We start from the raw sequence: 22,248 nt of genomic DNA, 5'->3' as shown, positions 1-22,248 counted from the left end.
GTTTGTCTGCAGACAGTTTTTCCGGGTCTTGTGGCCAGCATGACTAAGCCGCTTCTGGTGCAACGGAACACCAAAACCAGAGCAGCGCACAGAAATGCTGTTTACCTTCCCGCCGGAGCGGTACCTATTTATCTACTTGCACTTTGATGTGCTTTCGAACTGCTAGGTTGGCAGGAGCTGGGACTGAACAACAGGAGCTCACCCCGTCGCGGGGATTCGAACCACCAACCTTCTGATCAGCAAGCCCAAGAGTCTCAGTGGGTTAGACCACCCTTCTGCTATCTAGCTGAATGTTAAGATGCTCTGATTTCAGCTGGTAACCGGGATTCTAGAGGGCTGCAGCGGCCACACTAAAAACTCAAGTTTCTTTCTCCAGCCCTGCCTGGAGATGCTGGGAGTAAAAGTGAGCCGCCCTGCTAGTCCTCATGCTTCCAAGCAAATAGCTGAAATAGGAATGGAGGACTTTGCCTTATGCCAAATCAGACCCGTGGTCCACCTAGCAGAATTTCTCCTGGAGTTTCGGGATCAGAGTCCCTTTCCTGGGAGGTGCCCTTCCCAGCTCAGATACCCAAAATATTTTGTTTATACCAGGCTGCTGAACGTCCTACTCCAGAGCAGAGTTTTTAGGTGTTCTCAGCAAACCATTTTGGGTTCCTTTCCTCTGGAATTCTCCCTGAACAGGAGAAGTGTCCATGTTATTATCTGAGCCACCATTTCCTCATATTGAGTCACCTTTACATAATCTTCATTTTAGCTGTCTCTGTCCAGGGGCAAAACTGTTCTCTCCCCACGACACAATTTGCAAAATCCTCTTAGCCCTGGCTGGTTGTGTGCGTGTGTTTGGCATGTGCCCTGCTTTGTTTTGAAGCGATGCTCAAAGCCTTGCGTTGGCAAAGAGAAAAGGAGCCATAAAGCCTGCATGGCTGAATCTTAAAAACCTCACGATCTGACTTGAGGGTCGTAAATTTCTCAGTGTGCTGAGCTGCGCTTGGTGCCTGCACCCTCTTCCCCCTAATCCTGGGTAGAAAAAAAAGTGCCAGGATATAACAATGCAGCTGGCAAGGGGAGCGTTGGTTCAGCGTCGGCCAATGGGGAGGCAGCCCTTGTCCACCCACTCCTTCCTGGAGAGGAGAGGCAAATTATTTTCGCTCGAGTTTTATTAGGAAAGGGGATTGGGAGATAAAACTGCCGGGTTTCGCAAGACCTTTTGTGGTGCAGCAATGTTTGGAAAACTGGTGTGGGTGGTTAGGATTCCGGGCATCAGCCACTGTGGGCAGGTGGTAGTAATAATAATAATAATAATAATAATAATAATAATAATAATAATAATAATTTGTTATTTATATCCCGCCCATCTGGCTGGGTTTCCCCAGCCACTCTGTGTGTCCTGAGTCCAGGGCTGTTCCTCCATCCTGTGGCTGCATATCCCCTTGAAGTGTTGTGTGCCAGTGGGTGCCCTCGGGGTCCCAGTTATGGAATCATAGAATTTTAGAGCTGGAAGGGACATAAGAACCTAGGAAGAGCCTCGCAGGATCACCCCAGTGGCACACGGGAGTCCAGCATCCCGTCGCCACAGGATTCACAACTAAAGAATCCCTGGCAGGGGGCCGTCCAACTTATTCAAAAACCTCTGAAGAAGGAGAACCAAACACCTTCCAAGTACACCGTTCCACTGTTGAATAGCTCGAAAACCGGAACACTCACTTCCGGTTTTGAGATCCAAGGTACGACTGTACTTGAAGATAGCCATAATGCCATTCCCTCGGCCTTCTCTCCTCCAGGCTGAACATGCCTGATGCCCCTGAAAACTCCTTTCTCTACCACACAGGTCTCTCCCTGGGCACAGGAGCAGTGCAGTGGACTGGAGCTCAGAGACCTGCTACTGATTGTGCCTGGCATGATGCAGTTGGGTGCTACCCAGGGCCATAGCTCTGTGGCAGAGCCTCTGCATGCAGAAGGTCCCAGGTCCAGTTTGCAGGCAGGACTGGTAGCATCCCCCCTGCCTAAACCCCTGGAGAGCAACTGCTATCCAGTCCGTGTGTAGACTGATTAAGCGTTTGGAAACTAAGCCTTACAAGGAGCGCTTGAAGTAGTAGAGGGGAGATAGGATAGTCATGTTCAAATATCTCAAGGGCTGTCCCGTGGAACAGGGAACAAGCTTGTTTTCTCGTCCTCCGGAGGGTAGGACTCGAACCAAAGGCTTCAAGTTACAAGAAAGGAGGTTTTGACTAAACATCGGGGGGGGGGAACTTTCTGACAGTAAGAGCTGTTTGACAGTCTCCCTCGGAAGGTGGTGGAGTCTCCTTCCTGGGCAGTTTTTAAGCAGAGTTTGGATAGCCATCTGCCATGGACCCTTGGCCTGAAATTCCTGCATTGCAAGGGGTTGGACTAGATGACACTCGTGGTCCCTTCCAACTCTACAATTCTATGAACGCTGAGGTTGAATAGGCCCAACGGCCTGGCTCTGCATAAGTCAGCTTCCTTCATTCAACCAGCCCATTGTTCAGAAACATGAGGACTGGAATCCTACTTTTAGCGGAAGGGCACGAGGTCCCAGGTCCAGGTAGGACAGGGAGTGTCCCCAAACTAGTTTTGAACTGCTCCCCCCTTCACAACAGGGCGAAGAGCCCTTTTCTTCCTGTCCTTTATATAACGGCGTTGTTCGTCCCTCCCTCCTCCCCTCCAGATGTCTAATTACTTTTCTCCCTTCTCCGAAAAGAATCCTGTCCAGGCGTTGGCAACTCTCTCCGCTGTTATCGGTGCCCCCGGGGAGGCATTAACATCCTTTATCTCGGCTGCGCAGAACACTTGATAAGGCGCTGCCGCTGGCAGCTCAGTTCGCAACACGTCTCTCTTTTCTTCTAAACCCTCCCCTTTCCACATCGTCCTCGGAGCTTCCCTCCTCCCCACCCGCTAAACCCTGAGCACCTGCCAGGGGGCCTGCTCTGTGCTGCCGGGCACCGCCTACCTGTCTTCGCATCTGCTCCATCCCTTCAGAACTGATCTCTTTCCAAGGCACAGAAGCCAGTAAATCCTCTGTGCGGTGCAAGCGGCGAGACAGCCCTAATAACGAGGCTTTGGAGTGCCGCTCAAACTCGGGTAATTTAATAACATTCTGTGTCCGGCACTTCCACTGAGCTCCGGGGTGGCAGGAGGAGAGAGAGAGGCCATCCTTCGTTTTGTAACAAGCTGCAGCTGGTTTTAAGCACTTGCCAGCTTCAGGAGCAGCACTTGGGTCAATAATCCCCGAGCCAGGAGCTGTGAAACGAGAAATGAGCAAGTTAAATAGCAAAAGTCTCCCATGAGCGTGCCTGCCGCTTCTCTGCGCAAGTCTCTGCTCCAGCCTCACCTTGGCAGGACCCAGTTAATCCTGCCACATATGGCACGGATTGCCATAGGATTCTTTGGTCACGCGAACATAAGAGTAGTAGTGAAAGCAGGGGGCTCCTGTTGCCCCTCTGCATGAGTTGTTGCCCTGGGTTTGCTGCCTTGGGAATGCAGTAGTGATTTGCACAGGGAACATGGGCAGAGAATGAACACCCACACTCCGTTTCCTGTGTGAGGTGCCGTTCCACTCCCTAGGAGGCATGCCCAAGGCAGCAGCTCATGCATAGATTCAACAGGAGTGCCAGAAGCGGACAGGGTGAAATATGCTTTTCACACTTCACAACAACCCGAGAGATTTTCCATCAGCACATGCCTATTTCAGATCAGACCCTTCAGCCATCCAGACCACAACCTCCTGAGGGTTTTCGTTCCACTGCCAAACAGCTCTCGCGGTCAGAAAGTTCTTTCTGGTGTTTAGTTGGAATCTCCTTTCTTGTAACTTGAAGCCATGGGTTCGAGTCCTGCCCTCCAGAGCAGGAGACAACAAGCTGGCTCCCTCTTCCAAGCGACAGCCCTTGAGATATTTGAAGATGGTTCTCCTATCTTCTCTCAGTGTCCTCCAAATGAAACATACCTAACTCCTTCAACCGTTCTTCATAAGGCTTTGTTTCGAGACCCTTCATCATCTTGGTCTCCCTCCTCTGCCCACATTCCAGCTTGTCAACATCCTTCTTAAATTGTGCCCAGAATCAGACATAATACTACAGGTGTGGTCTGACCAAGGCAAAAAAAAGATTGGTACTATTACCTTGATGAAGAAGGATTTCCTTTTACCTGTACTGAATCTTCCGGCTTCATTTGATTCCCACAAGCTATAATGTTACGACAGCAGGAGGGAAGCTGCTCTCTGTCTGCTTTCTCCAAAACAAAATCAAAAATTCTTTCCAGTAGCACCTTAGAGACCAACTGAGTTTGTTCTTGGTATGAGCTTTCGTGTGCATGCACACTTCTTCAGATACCAAGAAATGCTTTCTCCAAGAAATGCATGATTTGATGCCTTCTCCATCAGTACCAGTGGGCCGCAGGCCAGTCGGAGGCAGAACTTGCTATCTTCCTGACACTCAGTTGGGGGAGCCAGTGTGGTTAAAGCATCGGGACTAAGACCTGGGAGAGAGGCCAGGGTTCAAATACCCCCACTGAGCCATGAAGCTCACTTGGGTGGCCTTGGAAGCTAGCCTCTCTCAGGCCAACCTACCTCACAGGGATGTTGCAAGGATAAAATGGGGAGGAGGAGAACCACGCACAGCACCTTCAGCTCCTTGGAGAAAAGTGGGGCAGAAATGCAATAAATAAATAGAACCAGAGGCTCATCTGAGCTCTTAAAAAGTTATTTATGGACAAATCCTCTTTGACCTGCCTCCCTGCCACTGGGAAATGGAGGTGGATGGGTGTGGCCCCCTGTTCTGCCCCAGCGCATTGCAGATGGGGGGGTGGCGGGGGGCACACTTAACCGAAAGCTCCTGAGAGCTCCAGCTGTGGGCACTGCGGAGGTCTGCCTGGTTTTGCATGCAAACTCCAAAGGCAGAGCCAGGTTTTGGGGGGGGGGGGTTGGAGAGAAAGCACACAGGGACAATGCTGGAAATAGATCTGAAGAGTCAAAAGACCAGCCTTGAGCCGTTGGCAGCTGCAAGCAAGAAATGGCTGAGGGATTCGAATTTTGTTATTCCGGCTGCCACTGGCTGCTGTTTCCAACGGGTGTTGCTCTCAAATGGGTTGGGAAGGGGGAAAAGGCTTGCTGGATGCGCTGTGTGCGTGTGTATATATACTGAATAACGCCTGGCTTGGTGAGCGATGAGCTGAGGACCCTGTCTGGCCCACCCAGCAAGCCATTCCCGGCCCCGGCCTCTTGCTTCCTAAGTCTTCTTCCTCCACTTAGTTTCCCAGGGCGATGGATGCAACAATTTGTGAGTGCAGAGAGGTGAGCTGAGGTTGTGGCAGGGAGGCGTCGGGAGCCTGGCAGCAGCCCGTGTGGGTAAATGCGGTAATTAAAGCGCTCATTAACTCCGCTGAGTGGATGTGTGCGATAGATCATTACCGCGAGACAACTTGGGAGCGCACCGGGGCCTGGGTGATGGATGGCTCGCTCGGCAGAGGACGGAGAGGCCGCGGTGCTTGGGGCTGTGGGGGGTCGCCCCTGGGGAGGTCTCCAAACGGTTCCCTCCGGTCGCGTCCAGATGCCTTCCTAGCTAATTGAAGGAGAAGCTTGGAGGGGTGGCAGGGGAGCTGACGGCAAGGAGGAATGCAAACACACACACACACACACGCCTTAGATTCTGTAGAGCAGAACCGCCAAAAGGGGGAAAGATGGTGGAGAGAAGATGTGATTCCTTGGAGGTTTTTAAGCAGAGGTTGGATGGCCATCTGTCATGGATGCTTCAGCTGCGATGCCTGCACTGCAAGGGGTTGGACTAGAGGACCCCCAGGGGTCCCTTCCATCATTCCCCCAGGCAGGGCTTGGAAAATACACCCTGCCTGAAGCCCTTGGGAGCTTCTGCCATCCAGTGTAGACCAGTGGTTCCCAAAGAGAATAGTACTGCCCCCTGGGTGGGGAGATTACCTAAGTGGGGGTTGCTAAGTGGGGGCAGCAGGGGGTCCCTGTAAATGACAAACAGGCTCTGGAAAGCTGGCATCTCCCTGGATCAAGTTTGTCGGCTTTGTTGGATTAATTGAACTATTTTTAATTGGGCTTTGAGTGAACGGGCAATTAATTGCCGCTGTTTTGAATTTTATCGTGTCATCATCTCCCTTAGTGGGCCGTGCGAGCCGCTGCTCTGAATAATGCTTTGTGTTGTGCAGAGTAGTGAGCACACGGGGCGAGTTTATGGAACCAAGCTGGAAAAGGTTTGAGAACGACTGTTTGCAGACAATCTTGGGCAAAATGAACCCAAAGTGTGGCTTCGTCTAAGGCAGTCTTCCTGTGTCTTTGTTAAATTACCCCTTTAAATCACTATGAGGACTAGAAACCTTACTGTGGGGCCTGTCTCCTAAATAGAAGGGTGCATGCTCTGTGTGCAGAAAGGCTGGGAATGACTCCCCGTCCAAAAGCCCAAAGAGCTGCTGGCAGTCACAGTCCCGAGATGGATGGCTTTGGTGTCCTGACTCAGCACAAGGCTGCTTATCAAGAACCATGAGGACTAGCATCTTGCTTCATTTTCAGAGGAGGGTCCACAAGCTCTGTGCTCGAAAGGCCCTTGGGGGCCTCTTCTAAAACTCTCCCAATTTCTATGATTCTGCAGTTAGCCCCTCAAACGGCGCCCCACATGCTTCGTAGCCCTGCCATAAGCATACCTTGCCGCTAAATCTCCCCCTCCCTCCAATTTGCTCCTGCAGGTCCAGTCACCAACGCCTTCATCACCCTGGCTCCAGCCAACATGCTAAACCCGGAGAGCAAGCCCCGGGTCCCCCTGCCCAAGTTCAGCCGCCACCTCTACACCATGGAGAACGCAGGGAGCCCTGCCAGCGAGGGAATGATGCTGTGTCTCGGGATGCATCAGAAGGTAGGGGAGTCTTTGGACCAAGTGACCGCCAAGCCAGAAACCCCCCTTTGCTCTTGAGGATGGTGGGCAAAAGGATGGTGGAATGCTTATGCCCCAGGTCCACTGGTATAAAGGTCTCACTAAGACACATAGATCTGAGGCTATTTCCCAGTGTTTGATCCTCGGTCAGAAAGGCACAGTCGTAGAATCATACGAGTTGGAAGGGACCCAAGGGGTCGTCTAGTCCAATCCCTTGCGATGCGCGGGTCACAGTTAAGAATAAGGCCTATTGGCTGCCCAGGTGGAGAATAGAGAGCGGGACGTGTCTGAACTAGCAAAATGTACAAAGGGGGAAAGCGAAACAAAAAGAAGATTCATTGCTCTTCCACTCTCACAGCTCAAACTTCAGAGAAGACGATTGCCCATGATTCTTGGCTAGAGATGCTCTCGGGAGATCTCGCAGGAAGATCTCACAAGCCCATGCCACAACTGGCACGTGGAGAGGGCCTTGTCCCCCACCCCCAGCAAGGCAGAGGGCTTAAAAGGACTTTTGTCTTGCTTGCATTTAATAATAGTAGTAGTAGTAGTAGTAGTAGTAATATAATATGCAGCCCATCTGGCTGGGTTGCCCTAGCCCAGTGGTGGCGAACCTATGGCACGCGTGCCCAAGTGGGCACGCAGAGCCCTCTCTGTGGGCACGCGCGCCATCGCCCCATCAGGTTCGTTTTTTTGTAGTTTGCAAAGGTGACAGCCTCTCCCCCCCCCCCAAAATGCCGCAGCGGGCGGGAAACGTTCCCTATAGTGTGTGCCAGCCGCAGCGGCGGGGTGTGTGTGTTGGGTGTCCCCCCACACCGCTATGAGCTGGAAACACTCCCCAGAGTTTCGTGCCAGCCAACCAGCTGGTTGGCTGCTGCTGCAATAGGACGCTCGTTTTGTGGCTGGTCCCCGCGCGGAGCAGCCTGCAAAGACACAGAGCGAGCCCTCTTCTTTTCCCGCCCACCGAGGGCTGGCTTGCAGGGAGAGGAAGTGACGCTGCCTGCACAGTTGCTGGGAGACAAAGTTTTGTGTAGGGAAGAGCGAGAGAAAAGGGGCCAGTTGCTCCTTTCCCGAGAAGGTGGAGCCTGAGGGGAGAGTGTGTGGGGTGGCTGCGCCCCTCTCTCGCCCACAGAGGAAAACGAAGCAGCCAACAGGGCGGGGAGAGTGGAAAAGGCGCCTTCGAAGTGCCCGGCGGTGCTTTCACTCGTTTCTCTGGGGATGTTTCTGCACAAAGTTGCGCAGGGTTGCGCTGCGCGAGGCATGGAAGCGCACGCGCACTTCAATTCCACGCAGCTCACCTCCTCCCGAGCAAACCTTTCCTGGGGCGGCACTAAGCAGCCCATGCTTCAAGGAGGTGATAAGCCCTCCTGTCTTTCCACCCGGAAAGTACTCTAAAGCAACAACGACAAGCCAGGTGGTGGCTTGAGTCCCAGCAGTCACTTTCCTTTGGTTCCTGTTGCGAAACTCCCTGCAGGTGGTGAGCAGTGGCGCTTTCCCCTTCCAGGCTTGGTGGGGTTTGAACTGCCCTTTTTCTGCTGCTCATCCAAGCGCCTGACCAGGTTGCTGTTGTGACTGTGTAAGCCTTCATTTAATCCCTCCTTTCTTGGTAACACACAAGAAACAGCAGTGGTTCCACAAGACCATATTCCTCACTCCCCCACAACCACCCAATAATGCAAATATAGGATTCTTCCTTTCAGCACTAGGGCAGAGAGCAAAGACCACTTTTTAAAACCTCTCCAAAGTTTCCGAAAGTTATTCAAGCCTTTGAATTGCCTCTTAAGTAACATGTATATAATTCTACATTTTCTGGAGGCAATTTGTGTTTTCTTGAATTTTAGTAAATCAGTAATTTAAGAAAGGCAACTATTTATTTTGAAAATATTATACATAAAGTGCAGATATAAGTTCAACAACTCTCCCCCATTATCCCCCGGATTGGCACTTTGTGATAAATCATTGGGTTTTGGGTTGCAGTTTGGGCACTCAGTCTCTAAAAGGTTCGCCACCACTGCCCTAGCCACTCTCAGCAGCTTCCAACACATAAAAACATAATAGAACACCAAACATTAAAAACTTCCACATATAGGGCTGCCTTTAAATGTCTTCTAGAAGTTGTATAGTTATTGGTCTCCTTCACAGCTGCTGGGAGGGCGTTCCACAGGGAGGGTGCCACCACCGAGAAGGCCCTCTGCCTGGTTCCCTCTCACCTCACTTCTCGCAGTAAGGGAACTGCCCTCAGAGCTGAACATCTGTGTCTGGGCTGAACGATGGGGGTGGAGACGCTCCTTCAGGTCTACAGGGCTGAGTTGGGTTTTTTCTTGCGGTTTGCAACTGCTTTCTCTGATTACACAGCAAACCAAATAAAGACATGTTTTATAGCAGGGGAGGGAGAGAGAGAGGGTACGGAAGTGGGACCCAGGCGTGGTTGGCGAAGGGAACACACCTCTGAGCTCTGCATGCCTGTGTGCCAAGCCTCCTTACCCTTCCGATGCAAGCAGGAGCAGGTGGCTGTTCCCTGCTGGAAGAGGCGATGCAGATCTGAGAGAGGCAGGGCTGAATGTTCTGGTACAATTATCCCTCAGGGAAAGGAACAGGTTGGCAGGAGAGAGAGAGAGAGAGGGAGTGTGTTATAATCCTGTTGTTGGGCACTGAGGCAGTTATAGGCTGGAACATCTCCATTGCGCATTGGCATCTCGAGGAACGAAGTCGGCCGTAGCACATAAATTAACTTCCAGAGTTGGGGAGGCCAGTAAGATCCCTGCCAGTAGCCCATCTAGCTCAGCATCCTGTGCTCACAGTGGCCAAACAGTTGCCCAAAAGGGAAGCCCACCAGCAAGAGCCCTCTCCCTTCCTGTGGTTTCCAGCCACTGGGATTCAGAAGCGTTGCTGCCTCTGACCATGGAGACAGAGCATAACCATCCTGGCTCGTGCCCCTTGATAGCCCTTTCCTTCACCATGCATTTGTCCAATTCACTTTTAAGCCATCTGGGTTGCTAGCCGTCACCGCTTCCTGTGGGAAGGAGTTCCGCAGTTCAACGAAGCGTTTTATTTTATCTGTCTTGAATCTTCCAACCGGGCCTTCCTTGTGTTAGTCTGCAAAGCTGCCAAGAGCTTAGATCTGAAGTGCCTCAAGGAGTGCCCGATTCCTTCTGCCCTGCCTTGATCACAGAGACCTTCCAGTGGGGCACTCTTGGTGCTGTCGGACAGGCCCTGCCCCCTTTCTCTCCCTTGACTGCCGTCTGCTAGAATGACAGATGACGATAAGCAAAGGGCAGTTGGTCTCTGAGCAGAGTCTACTCAGCATCCCTCCATCCATCTTTGAGGCTTGGGTTTCGCAATAGCTAGGCCTCTGCTCCAATCCAGGAGGTTCTCCTTTCTGCCTGGGACTCTTCTCTTGGGTTCATGCAGGTGGCTTTGAGTGGAGACCACGTGACTTCGGGGATACTAGAGGTAGACAGGGGGTGGGGAGAGGGTCCCGCTGGCGAGCTTTCCGGAGACACCTGGCTGCCTGACTGCAGGGAAACAGGAGGTGGCTTTGCTCTCATGTCACCCACATCATAAAATCTCAGCCTCCCCACTCAAACCCGCCAACACCCCTTTGCCAGGAATGCATTTCGTTTTCCTAGCAAGGGGTTGCGTCCAATGCCCTCTCGCAGTTGCTCCAAGGAGAGGGAGAACGAGGGAAGCCTTGCCTGTTAACCATCGCTCACTGTGGAGGCATTTTCTCCTCTCCTGCCTGTCTTCTCTCCCCCCCCCCAAAACACAAAGGGTGCTTAGATGTGTTATCTCTCCTGCCTGTCATTTTTCTCTCTCCACCTGCGAGACTGATGGGGCCGTCTTCTTTGATGGATTAGCTCCTTGCAAAGGGAGGCCTCCTCTCCCCTGGCACCACACAGTTTGTCCTTTTTTTCGTCTTCTGAGTTTCCTTGAGCTGCAGCGGGCAAAGTGTCTGGCTGCCCACCTCAAGGCTCTCGCCAGGTATCTCATCTAGCGTTCTTGTAACAGATTCCCAGGAGCGTCCGCTGTCAGACCTGCTCCTTTCCTCTGCAACGTTGACAGCGGCCCCAAACCTCCAAGGTGCGATGTCTCTTGTTCACCCAGCAAGAGGAAGGATGTTTCCGAACCAGGAAAGGTGGTTGTTCAGGTTGGATTGGTTTAGGAAACTTCAGCTCCCCCTCATCTTGGGGAGTCCGGGAGAATCCTGACGGCAGAACAAGATTCTAGCCCTCATGACTGCTTGGCGGAGGGTGGGAGACTGAAAGCTAGTGAGAACACATAAGAAGAGTCCTGCAGGGTCAGGCCAGTCAGGGCCCAACTAGCCCAGCATCCTGTTTCTCACAGTGGCCAACCAGCAGTGTTTGAAATTAGTCCGGCTGCAGGTGCATTTTGCACCTGGCTATCAGCCACTTGCGACCAAGTGAAAATTCCTGGGTGCCAGGATGTCACCTGACATCTCCACCATCTGGAGCTGCATGCCTGGGGATCCTTGGACCTGGACTGTTTTCACACACTAATACGCCATCCTGTATAAGTCTGTCTGTTATATTTTATCTGCACAATCAGGATGAATTTCAGCAGCCAAAATGCTTTTTCAGCGCAGCCTGAGCAGAAGCAGTGAACAGCGTTATAGTGAATTGTTGTCACTTGTCTTCGCTTCCCCCACGGCCCTGCTGAGAGTTGTGAATGCCTGCGTTATGGATGGTCTGTGTCACTATTAAGAAAAAGCGGTCTGAATGGGCCGATATATATGTGGACTGTCCCTGGATCAAGTGACTTTTCTTCTTTACGTTCTCAAAGCTCTTAACCCAGCCAGGGCGTAGGAAGGGGTGTATGGTGGGGGCGGTCCGCCCCGGGTGTGATCCCAGAGGTGTGATCCCAGAGGAGGGTGACAAAATCCCCCCTGGGTGGATCGCGCCGCCCGCCGGAAGGATCATGCCTCCCCCAGGTGCACGACATGTGTGCCACTCCGGGTGCCAGAATGGCTAGCTCTGCCACTGAACCCAGCTCAAGTTTGTCCCTTGAACTAGCCAGATGTTTAACTGAGAACCAATCAAAGTCAGTCAGTCATTTGAAAAATAAGACTTAAGAAACATCTTGCCCCCAAATGGCATCTAGACATTCTGTTTTGGCAACTGCAACCTTGGTTTAAGGGGTCGTTTAGTGCCTGGCTTGTGTATCTGAGTTTGTGACACTGCCGACCATATCCTTCTTTTGGGAAGAGGACCTGAGTGTGATAGTGGAGGGATTGTAGGATTAAGGTAAAGGTAAAGGGACCCCGACCATTAGGTCCAGTCATGTCCGACTCTGGGGTTGTGGCGCTCATCTTGCGTGAATGGCCGAGGGAGCCGGCGTACAGCTTCCGGGTCACGTGGCCAGTATGACAAAGCCGATTCTGGCGAACCAGAGCAGCGCACGGAAATGCAGTTTACCTTCCCTATTTATCTACTTGCACTTTGACGTGCTTTCGAACTGCTAGGTTGGCAGGAGCTGGGACCGAGCAATGGGAGCTCACCCCATGGCAGGGATTCGAACTGCCGACGTTCTGATCGGCAAGCCCTAGGCTCTGTGGTTTAACCCACAGCACTACCAGCGTAGGATTACTTTGGGTCAATTCTCTTTTCAGAGCCCATGAAGGGGCCAAAGGAGATCCCTCAGTTCCAGCCTCCTGTTCTCACGGTGGCCGACCAGGTGCTTATGGGAAACCAGAAAGCAGGACACAAGCTGCTGGAGTCCAGAAGCATCACTGCTTCTGCTCGTGGGGCTAACTGCTTCTGATGCGGCATTTTTTGAGCCGTTGGTTGCATTCTGAAAAGGCATCAGCATCAGTTGTGCAGAACCATCTCGCTTGTCGCTCCTGAATTGAGGGTTCTTTCGCTTGTTTTTGAGGCTGTCTTTTTTTGTCCCCAGTTTGTTTTAAAACATAGCTTTCTTTCTTTTTTAATACCGCCCTCTGACGGAAACATTTTCCGGGGCGGTTTTACCACAGACCGTAAAACAGCAATAAAAAAAGCAGCACAATTCAATAAAAAACCAAAACCCAGCGTTGACAGAAAATAAATAAATCAGAGGTTGAAAACCTGGGGAAATGAGAAACGCATCTGCTTGGCATCAGAAAGACACGAAGGCAGGGAAGTTTTAAATGGATGGTGTTTTGTTGTGTTTTTAGTATTTTGTTGGGAGCCGCCCAGCGTGGCTGGAGCAACCCCGTCAGATGGGTGGGGTATAATTAATGAAATCACTATTATTGATTATTAGATCAGGTGTCAGACCAGGCGAGAGAGAGAGATCGTGTCCCCCACAAGTAGAGGGTACAGCTGAAAAGACCCTCCCATGTTTGCCCCCCACCTCGTCCAAGGCAGCCTGGGCAGGTAGACTTAAGAAAGGACTCCACATTCTATTGATTCCTGTCAGGGGGCTGCCCTCACCTCGAGGCAAGGAGTTGCCAGGGCTTTATCGGTATCGCGAGCCCCCGCCCCAACTGCTGAGCAATTCATCTTCCTCCAGTCAGGAAGACAGCGATCCCTCTATAGTGGGGAGGGAGAGATGGGACTGGGAAGTAGGAGTCAGGGCTCTGACAGGGAAGGAGAGCCCTCGCACCAAGCAGAGGCTGGAAGGGAGGCACCTCTTCCGTCGCCCCACTTGCGCAGAGGGGGGAGGCTTTATGCTGGGCAAGGAACCAGAAGGGGCCATTCCCGGACTCTGCCGAAGGATGAGATGGACGTCTTTTTCTTAGCTGCACTGTATATACTTGCACAATAAAGACACTTAGTTTTAGAAGCCTCGGAGTCAGCCTGGTTACTCATGAGCAGCCACTGAAAACCCTTACAATTCCATTCGTATTTTTTGAAGCAGCTATCCTGCTGCAGTATGGAAAGCTTTAATGAAAACCTCAAGACAACATGGGCAGGTGCCTGGGGCAAGGGGGCGGGGGGAGACACTGATAGCTACATCATCTTGAGGTCTGGGGGACTTCAGAGGTCCAGGGACTGAAATTGCCTACCCACCCCTCCAGGCCACAGGAGGGGAGAGGGTTCTTTCACTTGGCTTCCCATTGGGGCATCTGGTCGGCCGCTGTGAGAACAGGCTGCTGAAGCAAACCTTTATGAGGAATGGTTGAAGGAGCTAGGTATGTTTAGCCTGGAAAACAGGAGACTGAGAGGAGATAGGAGAGCCAGCTTCAAATATCTAAAGGACTGGCACATGGAAGAGCTGTTGTCTCCCTCGGGAGGTGGTGGACTCTCCTTCCTTGGAGGTTTTTAAGCAGATGGCCATCTGTCATGGACGCTTGAGCGGAGATTCCTGCATTGCAGGGGGTTGGGCTGGATGACCTTTACGGTCCCTTCCAACTCTACAGTTCTGGCCTGATCTTTATTATGTCCTTGAAGGTGAAGAAGGCCCTAGAGGGGCAGAGGGAGAGAAGCAAGAGTTTCTGTCACCTTTGAAAAAGGACACAGCTTCCAGGAGAACCAGGAGAGAGCCAGTGTGGTGTAGTGGTTAAGAGCGGTGGACTCATAATCTGGGGAACCGGGTTCATTTCTCCGCTCCTCCACATGCAGCTGCTGGGTGACCTTGGGCTAGTCATACTTCTCTGAAGTATCTCAGCCCCACTCACCTCAGAGTGTTTGTTGTGGGGGAGGAAGGGAAAGGAGAATGTGAGCTGCTTTGAGACTCCTTCGGGTAGTGATAAAGCGGGATAGCAAATCCAAACTCTTTTCTTCTTCTTCCTTGCTATAAAATAAAATCCTGATATTGCTGTGAAGGTCCTCTCTGTGTGTGTTTTGTGTGCATTGAGAGAGGGAGAGAAACCCCAATAACACAATGTCTTCCTTTTGCAGACAGTAATAATCTAGAGATGATGGGCGGAGGCTGGGATGAGAGCGCCAGAGCTGGGCTCTGCGGATCCCCTCCGTCCTGCGCACAGGATAAAGATCTCCTCTATCTCCCATTATCGGCTGCGTGTCTGCTCCGAAATTAGAACAGAGAGTCTCGGGCTGCGTGTCTGGAGTTCACGATGAGCTGCTGCTGCTGCTGAGGCTCGAGGTGGGGGGGGGGGAGGGAGGTTTTCCCTTTCCCACTGGTGACGGGAGGCAGGTTTTCAGTCACTTCTGCAAGGTGGCAGAGTGGCAGAGCAGCTGCCTTGCACTCTGAAGGTCCCAAGTTCGAATCTCGAGAGAGGGCTGAGCTAGACAGCTTGATGGTTTGGCTCCATATAAGGCACCTTCCTGGTTAGATCAGCTCTTTGCTTGGAACCATGAGGACCAGAATCTTGCATTATTTCGAAGGAAAGGGCCACAGCTTGCTGACAGACCACCTGCTTGGCCTTCAGAAAGTCCCTGGTCCAGTTCCCCACTAATGTCATGGTCAGGTGGGGCCTGAAACCTTGGCGAGCTGCTGCCAGTCTGTGTGGACAATACTGAGGCTGTTGTGGTCAGGAAAGGAGCCCTGTGTGGTCAGGCCGGGTAGAGAAAGCCTTGCGTAGTTAGTAATTTCTTCTGCGCTTTGTTGCTTGGGGAGACTCCTGTGAGCCAGAAGGTGACGCTCCTTGGTCCCTGCACCCAGGGGTCCCTGCCCCCAAATCCGACACTTCTCTTTCAGTGTGCAGCAGCACAGAGTCCCAAAACGGCTCTCTGGGCACAGAGTGCTGAGCTTTGGCATGCCGAATGGCAAAGCTGCCTCGGACCACAAGGTGTCAGGGTCTGGTTGGAGGCAGAGGAATGAGGGGGTACCAACTGGGGGAACCCTAAGGAAGGAAGGCTCAGAGCCCAGGGCGTGGTGGTGGGGCAACAGTGAGTGGTCAGAGGGAAAAGCCTGCGGGGAGGAAGTATCAGAAGCTGGAGGGGTAACAGGGCTCAGTGTGCAGGGAGAGTCTGTGGCAGAGGGAAGTCCAGAATCGGGGGCAGAAACTGAAGCAGGAGACGAGGGAGGCCAGGAGGCAGAGGGGAAGTCTGGCTGGTAAAGAGTCACAGATGTCTCCCCCTCCTGCTGCAAAAGGCTCCCCTCCCCGCTGGTCTCCCAGAACCAGGAGAGATTGGCTGCATGCAGGCCCAGTCTCCGATTGCTTGGGGACAACCTTGGAGAGGAGGGACTTAGACAGCTGTGGGGAGCAGCAACTGCTTCATGGGGGCAAGACCTACCAGAGATTATTTGCTGTGCTCATTAGGCACTGGCACTCCTGTGCAGATCCTGTTTTTGCTAATACTGTAAAGACTTGACTACAAGTCGCTAGGTGTGATTTACTGCTGCTCTCTCCTGTCGAAAGGCATGTTCAAACCTTGCTCCCTCCAGCGGCCTGCCTTGTCACTCCTTTCTCATGGCCAGCCAGCTGATCCTATCAGTCCCCCCTCTCTCTCTCTGATGGATGCCTTCTCAAAAAGAAAGAAAGAAAGAAAGAAAACCTCGCACACAATCGTTTTGTCCCCTGTTATCACTCTTGTTGCGGTGTGATCCTCTTCCTTTAAAAGAATTCCAAGGCTGGCAGAGCTTCTCCGGATCTCTTTGTGAGAGATTATCCCTTGAGCTTCTTCCTTAAGCGCTGCTGAAACTCTTTATCAGGGAGCACTTGAAATTCTTTGGCTTCCCTCCCCGCCATTATGCTGGAATACAGCTTTTGCTCCTGGGGTGTGGCTCTTAAGCCCACAGCTTGCCTTTGGCATCACCTCGACCGAAGCAGACCCAAGAAACCTGGGACACACCTCAGTCCTAGTCTCAGTCCCCAGCGTCTCCCTGGAGGGCTGCCTGAAACGCTGGAGAGCTGCTGCCAGCCCATGCTGGGAATATTGAGCTAGGTGGCCCAAAGAGGCCGACTCGTATGTATTTAAAATAGCTGTGTAGGAACCATGAGGGCTATATGCTTAGTTTTGTGTAATGCAGCTTCTTGTATCCTCTGGGTGGGGGGTTAGGCATTTTTTAAATTTATTTCATGCTGTAGTGTGTTTTTGTGTGTGTTTGATATAAGAAAAAGAACATAACAACAGATAAAAATTTAAACATGGAAAACAAAGCTATAGAACAGGTACAGTTGCACATTGGTCAAAAGAACAAAAGTATGAGTGTAGGATATAGGCATTACCTGGTTATCAAGTCTAGTGGGGACAGCCTGAGTCACTCCGTTGGTTGGAGCGTGGTGCTGACAAGGCCAGGGTTGCAGGTTCAATCCCCGCAAGGGGGTTGCATTGCAGGGGGTGGGACTAGATGATCCTCAGGGTCCCTTCCAACTCTGCAATTCCATGCCAGATTTGCCAGGCTTGTGGCAAAGGTCTCGAAAATGATGGTCCTTCTCTCTGTGTATGTAATAAAGGAATGCCAAATCATATAAAAAGTGCATGGGAGTTGTGGTCAAAATCTCAAATTACGCACAATTTCCTCCCATTTTCCAGAGCAATGGGTACCCAGCGCCCTATGTATGATTTGTCAGCTGTTTCCAATTGGGTTGCAATTACTGTTTGAGCTGCCCAGATCATCTGTAAGACTGGCTTTTTTGACAATATGTCTTCTACACAATGGTATTGTCAAAAAATAACCTCGGCTTGTATCTTGAGCCCTGTGTTCTTCTGCCTCCCACAGGGATCCGGAGAGAGCAACTTGGAGAAGAAAGAGCGGCTGTACTCGCAGATGTGTGCGACAAGAGAAAAGGTGAGGCTCTCTATCCCTACAACAGGCAAAATTTTGAGTTTTGAGAGGCTTGATCTTGACACATTGCAGACTTTATTTTTCCTTGACCAAATCAGATTTATTGCTAGTTAAGTCAACAATTGTGCCATTTGCATACACAGACAATAAAAACAAGGCAGGTGTATAAGCCGCACTAAAATACCATTAACATTTTGCTTTGCAGTGAAGTTTTGGCATTGTTTTTTTAACAGTAGGCCAGCGATTCCTACACTGTGCACTGAGGCAGGTAATCCTTCACTTTGCTCCCCTTGAAAAGCTGAAATTGAAAAATAAAAACCTTGAGAAATAAAAAGCCTAATGCCAGGCGGCAAGACGTGCTTTTTGAAAAAAGAAACGTGAAAAATCAGATTGGGCCTCTAGTGGCAGCAGTGAGGGGAAGCATAGAATCTTAGAGTTGGAAGGGACCCCTGAGGTTCATCTAGTCCAACCCCCTGCAATGCAGGAACCTCAGCTAAAGCATCCCTGACGGATGGCCACCCAACCTCTGCTTAAAGACCTCCAAGGAAGGAGCGTCCACAACCTACTGAGGGAGACGGTTCCACTGTCAAGCTGGTTGTGTTGACCCCAAAGCGACTTCATCGCTCTTTTTCTTGCCCCTCGTCTTAAAAACCGGGAGGTGAGAAAAGGGTCGGGCAAGCCTTCTGCGGGGGAAGAGAGTCGCCGGTTCTATATTGGATGCAGTTATCTTAAGAGTCTACAGATGCTAGCTGTGTTGGCAGAGGCTTGTGGCAGCTGGAGTCGCAATGCCGTCCGGATGGATGTGGGTTTCGCCATCCCAAGATGGAGTGCCTCTTCTGAATTGAGCCATTCCTCAAATTCTGCCAGGTGGGAGGCAGGTTTTCTCCACCTCTTGCCAGGGGTGGAGGGTCGCTGTGGCCCTCACGCCAGCTGCCTTTGTTGCCTCCTGAGTTCAGGGTCCCAGGACGGGCGAAGGCAGCGCCTTGAGCCAATACTCTGATCCTTCCTCCGCTTCTCCTCCCACCCTGGTTCCACTCCCCATTTAGTTTTCAACCCTCTTTTTCCCTTGCAGAATTTGATGGGCGACCAGGAGCAGCTGAAGATCCAAGTGACTCAACTGGAGGAAGAGGTGGGCACCTTACGCAAGATCAACAAAGGCCTCTTCGACTTCTCCAGCCGCCTCATCATGAAGCAGGGCAAATAGCAAGGGGGACGGATGGACCTGCTCTCCTCCGAGCCCAGCCTGGTGGCAGCAGAGTGCTGCCCCCCTCGGGACAAGAACCTGGCAGCAGCCACACACAGCTCCTGAGTGCCAAAACCTCTTCCCTGATCAGAGGGGCAGAAACACTGTTCATACATCCAAAATTGGGGGGGGGGGGCAGAGATGGTGTAAGTCAGCATGGTTCCAACAGGACATTGCAAGGAGACATGGCCTTTCCCCCTTCCTGCTCCTCTTCCTCAAACAAACAGATGGGCCCTTTCCACGTCCTCTCATTTTGCAAAAGATTGTGGGCCGCACCATGCAACCCGTGACCCCGTTGCTGCTCCACCACCGCCTTTGCTGCCAGGGATTGATGATCAGTAGCACGCCTGCTTCCTTGGGGAGGGGGCATGCAGGCGGCTTTTGGGGGTTCACCAGCCGTTCTGACATTCCCCAACCGGCAGGCAGATCTCCTGGCCGCTGTCCGTCCAGGAGGAGAACGGTCCAAGGCTGTTATCGGCAAAGAGGCCTCAATTCCTTCTAACACTCTGTTTTTGAGAGCGACAGAGAGCCCCCCTTGGAAGTGGGGGGGGGGAGATGAGAGAGTCTTGTGTTTCATCGTTCCACAGGCTGCAGAAATGAGGCATTGGATTCTGGGCTGGGTAAACCTCTCCGGGTGAGTTGTGCTTCTCTCCCCTCATTAAAAACTGCACAAATCTCCCAAGCGCTCCCTGCTGTATGAAAGCTAGCCACTCAGGGGAGGGGCCCTCGTTATGCACCCCAATGCCTTTTTTACATGCAGGGAGAGATTTATTTATTTATGTTCTATTGAGCCTGCGCAAATTAGACCTTACTGCCATTGAACTGAACCACTAAAATTCACCATTACACAGCTCCGTCATGTACGGTGCGCCAGATCGTATCTTTAACCCTCTTGTTGGTCAGGACACGCAGCTCCGTATCCCAAACTGCTTTTCTGTAGTCTGGTGAATCTGCTTCTCCTTCCTGTCCTCTCTCTTCCCCTACAACCCTTGTCTTTCTTAATTTTACTTCCTTTAAAAGAAATACCTCTGATTCCATGCCAGAAAAAAATCCTTTTCCTTTTATTTCTTGTTTTTTTTGTTTTGTACTTTTTTAAAATAAAGGACTGTTTACCGAGATTGCATTTTGGTGGAGTGTTTAGAGTGAAGGCGCCCAAGAGGCAACAGTATTGAAGCATATAAAATTATGCATGGAAAAAGTTGACTAGAGAAAGGGTTCCCCTGCCCCCCCCTCACAACACTAGAACTCGAGGACATTCAAAGAAGCTGAATGCTGAAGGCTCCCCTTGCCCTTAGCCATCACAGCTAAATGGAACCTCCACATTCAGGGGCAGCCTACCCCTGAATGCATCTGTTGCCCTGATACCCTGCCCATGGCCAACCAGATGCCTCTTCTCTGAAGCCCACCAGCAGGACCCAACTGGCATTTGGAGGCATGTGCTTCCTCCTTCAGCAGAGGGCAAACAGCCATGGTTCGTGGCACTTCTCTGCAGAGAGGATTCCCCGCTTGCCTCCGGGTCTTTGCAGGGGGCGCATCGCTCAGTACACAGAATCCTAGAATTGTGGTTTGAAAGGGGCCCCAGCAGTCTCATCTAGTCCAACCCCCCGCGATGCAGGGATCTCAGCTAAGGCATCCGTGACAGAGGGCCACCCAGCCTCTGCTTAGAAACCTCCAAGGAAGATGTGGCTTCGCAAGCTGATCTTGGGTGCTTTTTTTCCCTGCTGCACAACGGGAGCGGCTTGTGCACGTCCCATTCGATCTCATCTCTCTGCTCCAGACGAGGGTTGAAATCTCGGCCCCTGGGGCTGAGTGTCCTCATCCTGGCTTCCTGAAGGGGCCTTTGCTTCTCTGAGCACAGGGTGGGACCAGCAGCTTCCTCCTCGAGCAAATAGGCGCCTTGGGATGCAGAGATCGCTTTCTGGTTGTCATTCCTCCCTGAAGGAGGAATGCAGCAGCGCTAGGCAGAGGCTGCCATTTTTATATCCGGCTGTTCAGCCTCCTGGCCTTTTTTCCGGGCGGCCGCCGTCCCCCTTGGTTCCATAAACTCATCCCCAGTGCCCCCTGCCCTGGAAAATGCAATCACAGTTTGCATGGCACACTTAAGAGAACAGCGCAATGAAATTCAAAGCATCAGCGATTAATGTCACACATAATACTAAATCCAGTTAAAACTAATTCTACGGAATGGGCAAACTTGATTCAGTAGTGGCCCAGTCATTTGCAACTCCAGCGCACCGCTAGAGGAAATGGTAGGGGGGCAGAAGGCAAAAGACCTATTTGCAAACCGTTACTCTGTGGAACTCGCTGCCAGGAGGTGGGATTGCTGCTTGCTTAAGCATCTTCAACATGTGGGATACACATTAAGAGGCCCTTTTTCGTGTGCTGCTTCCATGAGAAGTCTGGAGGGTGGCAAGACAAGAGCAGGGCCTTCTCTGCAGTAGCTCCCCATCTATGGAATGCTCTCCCCAGGGAGATCCACCTGGAGCCTTCATTAGGCTCTTTAGGCGCCAGGCAAAAACGTTCCTTTTTAGCCAGACCTTTGGCTGATTTAAATGTGTTGTGGAAGGGGAGATTGGTTGTTCCTTTCTGCTCTTATTTTTATTACGTATTTTCTGTTTTTTATACCATGATTTTATGTTGTGAACCACCCTCAGGTCTATGGGTATAGGGTGGTATACAAATTTAATCAATGATAATATTGCCTGCTATAACCCATAATGGTGTTTTTAATGGAGCCTCCATATCCCAACGCAATCTACCCCAGAATACAAGATTTGAAGGAGGAACAGCCATTACAAGGGGCAGGGGTGGCCACTAATGTGGATGGGTTTAAAATAGAATCATAGAATTATATAGAATCCTAGAACTGTAATGTTGGAAGGGGCCATGAGGGTCATCTAGTCCAATCCCCTGCAATGCAGGAATCTTTTGCCCAACTTGGGGCTCGGACCCTGAGATTAAGAGCATCTTTTGCAAGAGTCTGAATCCACACACAGAGCTTCTGAATACTGTACCAGTTTCTGGAAGCCATAAAAGGAAAGAGGCACCTGGTTGGCCAGTGTGAGAAGAGGATGCTGGACTAGATGGGCTGTTAGCCTGATCCAGCTATCAGGTTCTTATGTCCTTGTGGAGCCTCCAGGTTAGAGGCAGTCTATCTGGATTCCTAACTTCTTCCTGGTATTTTGCCACTGTAGGCAACAGGATGCTGAACTAGATGGGCTGTTGGCTCTCCTTAAGTTCTTCTCTTTTTAAAGTATTTTCTTTCTTAAAGCAGGAGCGGGAGACCCAGCAGGCTATCCCCAAAAGTGGGAGAACCCATTTTGATTTAAAGTGTGGCTTAATAACCCAGAGTGTCTGGACCGATTGCCCAGCTCGCATGCCAGTAGGCTTAGATAATAATGCTTTTAGCTTAATCAGTGCCTGCTCCCCTCGTTCCAGCAAGGAGCTGAGGGTTGTTTTATGTTTTCAGGAGGA

At 51.4% G+C, this 22,248-nt stretch overlaps 1 protein-coding gene across 1 annotated transcript in view; it reads left to right on the top strand.

Annotated features, from left to right (window-relative positions):
- Window positions 1-18,765, top strand: part of LOC117039522 (WD repeat-containing protein 18-like) — a 42,148-nt gene extending 23,383 nt beyond the window's left edge. Inside the window, exons 8-10 of the mRNA XM_033136664.1 lie at window positions 6,718-6,884; window positions 17,466-17,534; window positions 18,604-18,765. Of these exons, the coding sequence (XP_032992555.1) occupies window positions 6,718-6,884; window positions 17,466-17,534; window positions 18,604-18,735 (368 nt within the window). The 3' untranslated portion in view covers window positions 18,736-18,765. The remainder of the gene's footprint in view (window positions 1-6,717; window positions 6,885-17,465; window positions 17,535-18,603) is intronic.
- The last annotated feature ends 3,483 nt before the right edge of the window (window positions 18,766-22,248 follow it).

Source organism: Lacerta agilis, chromosome 18 (genome assembly GCF_009819535.1).
Source record: "Lacerta agilis isolate rLacAgi1 chromosome 18, rLacAgi1.pri, whole genome shotgun sequence".
NCBI classification, from domain to species: domain Eukaryota; kingdom Metazoa; phylum Chordata; class Lepidosauria; order Squamata; family Lacertidae; genus Lacerta; species Lacerta agilis.
Note: the sequence above shows the minus strand (reverse complement) of the source record. Positions and strands in the feature narration are given on the sequence as shown.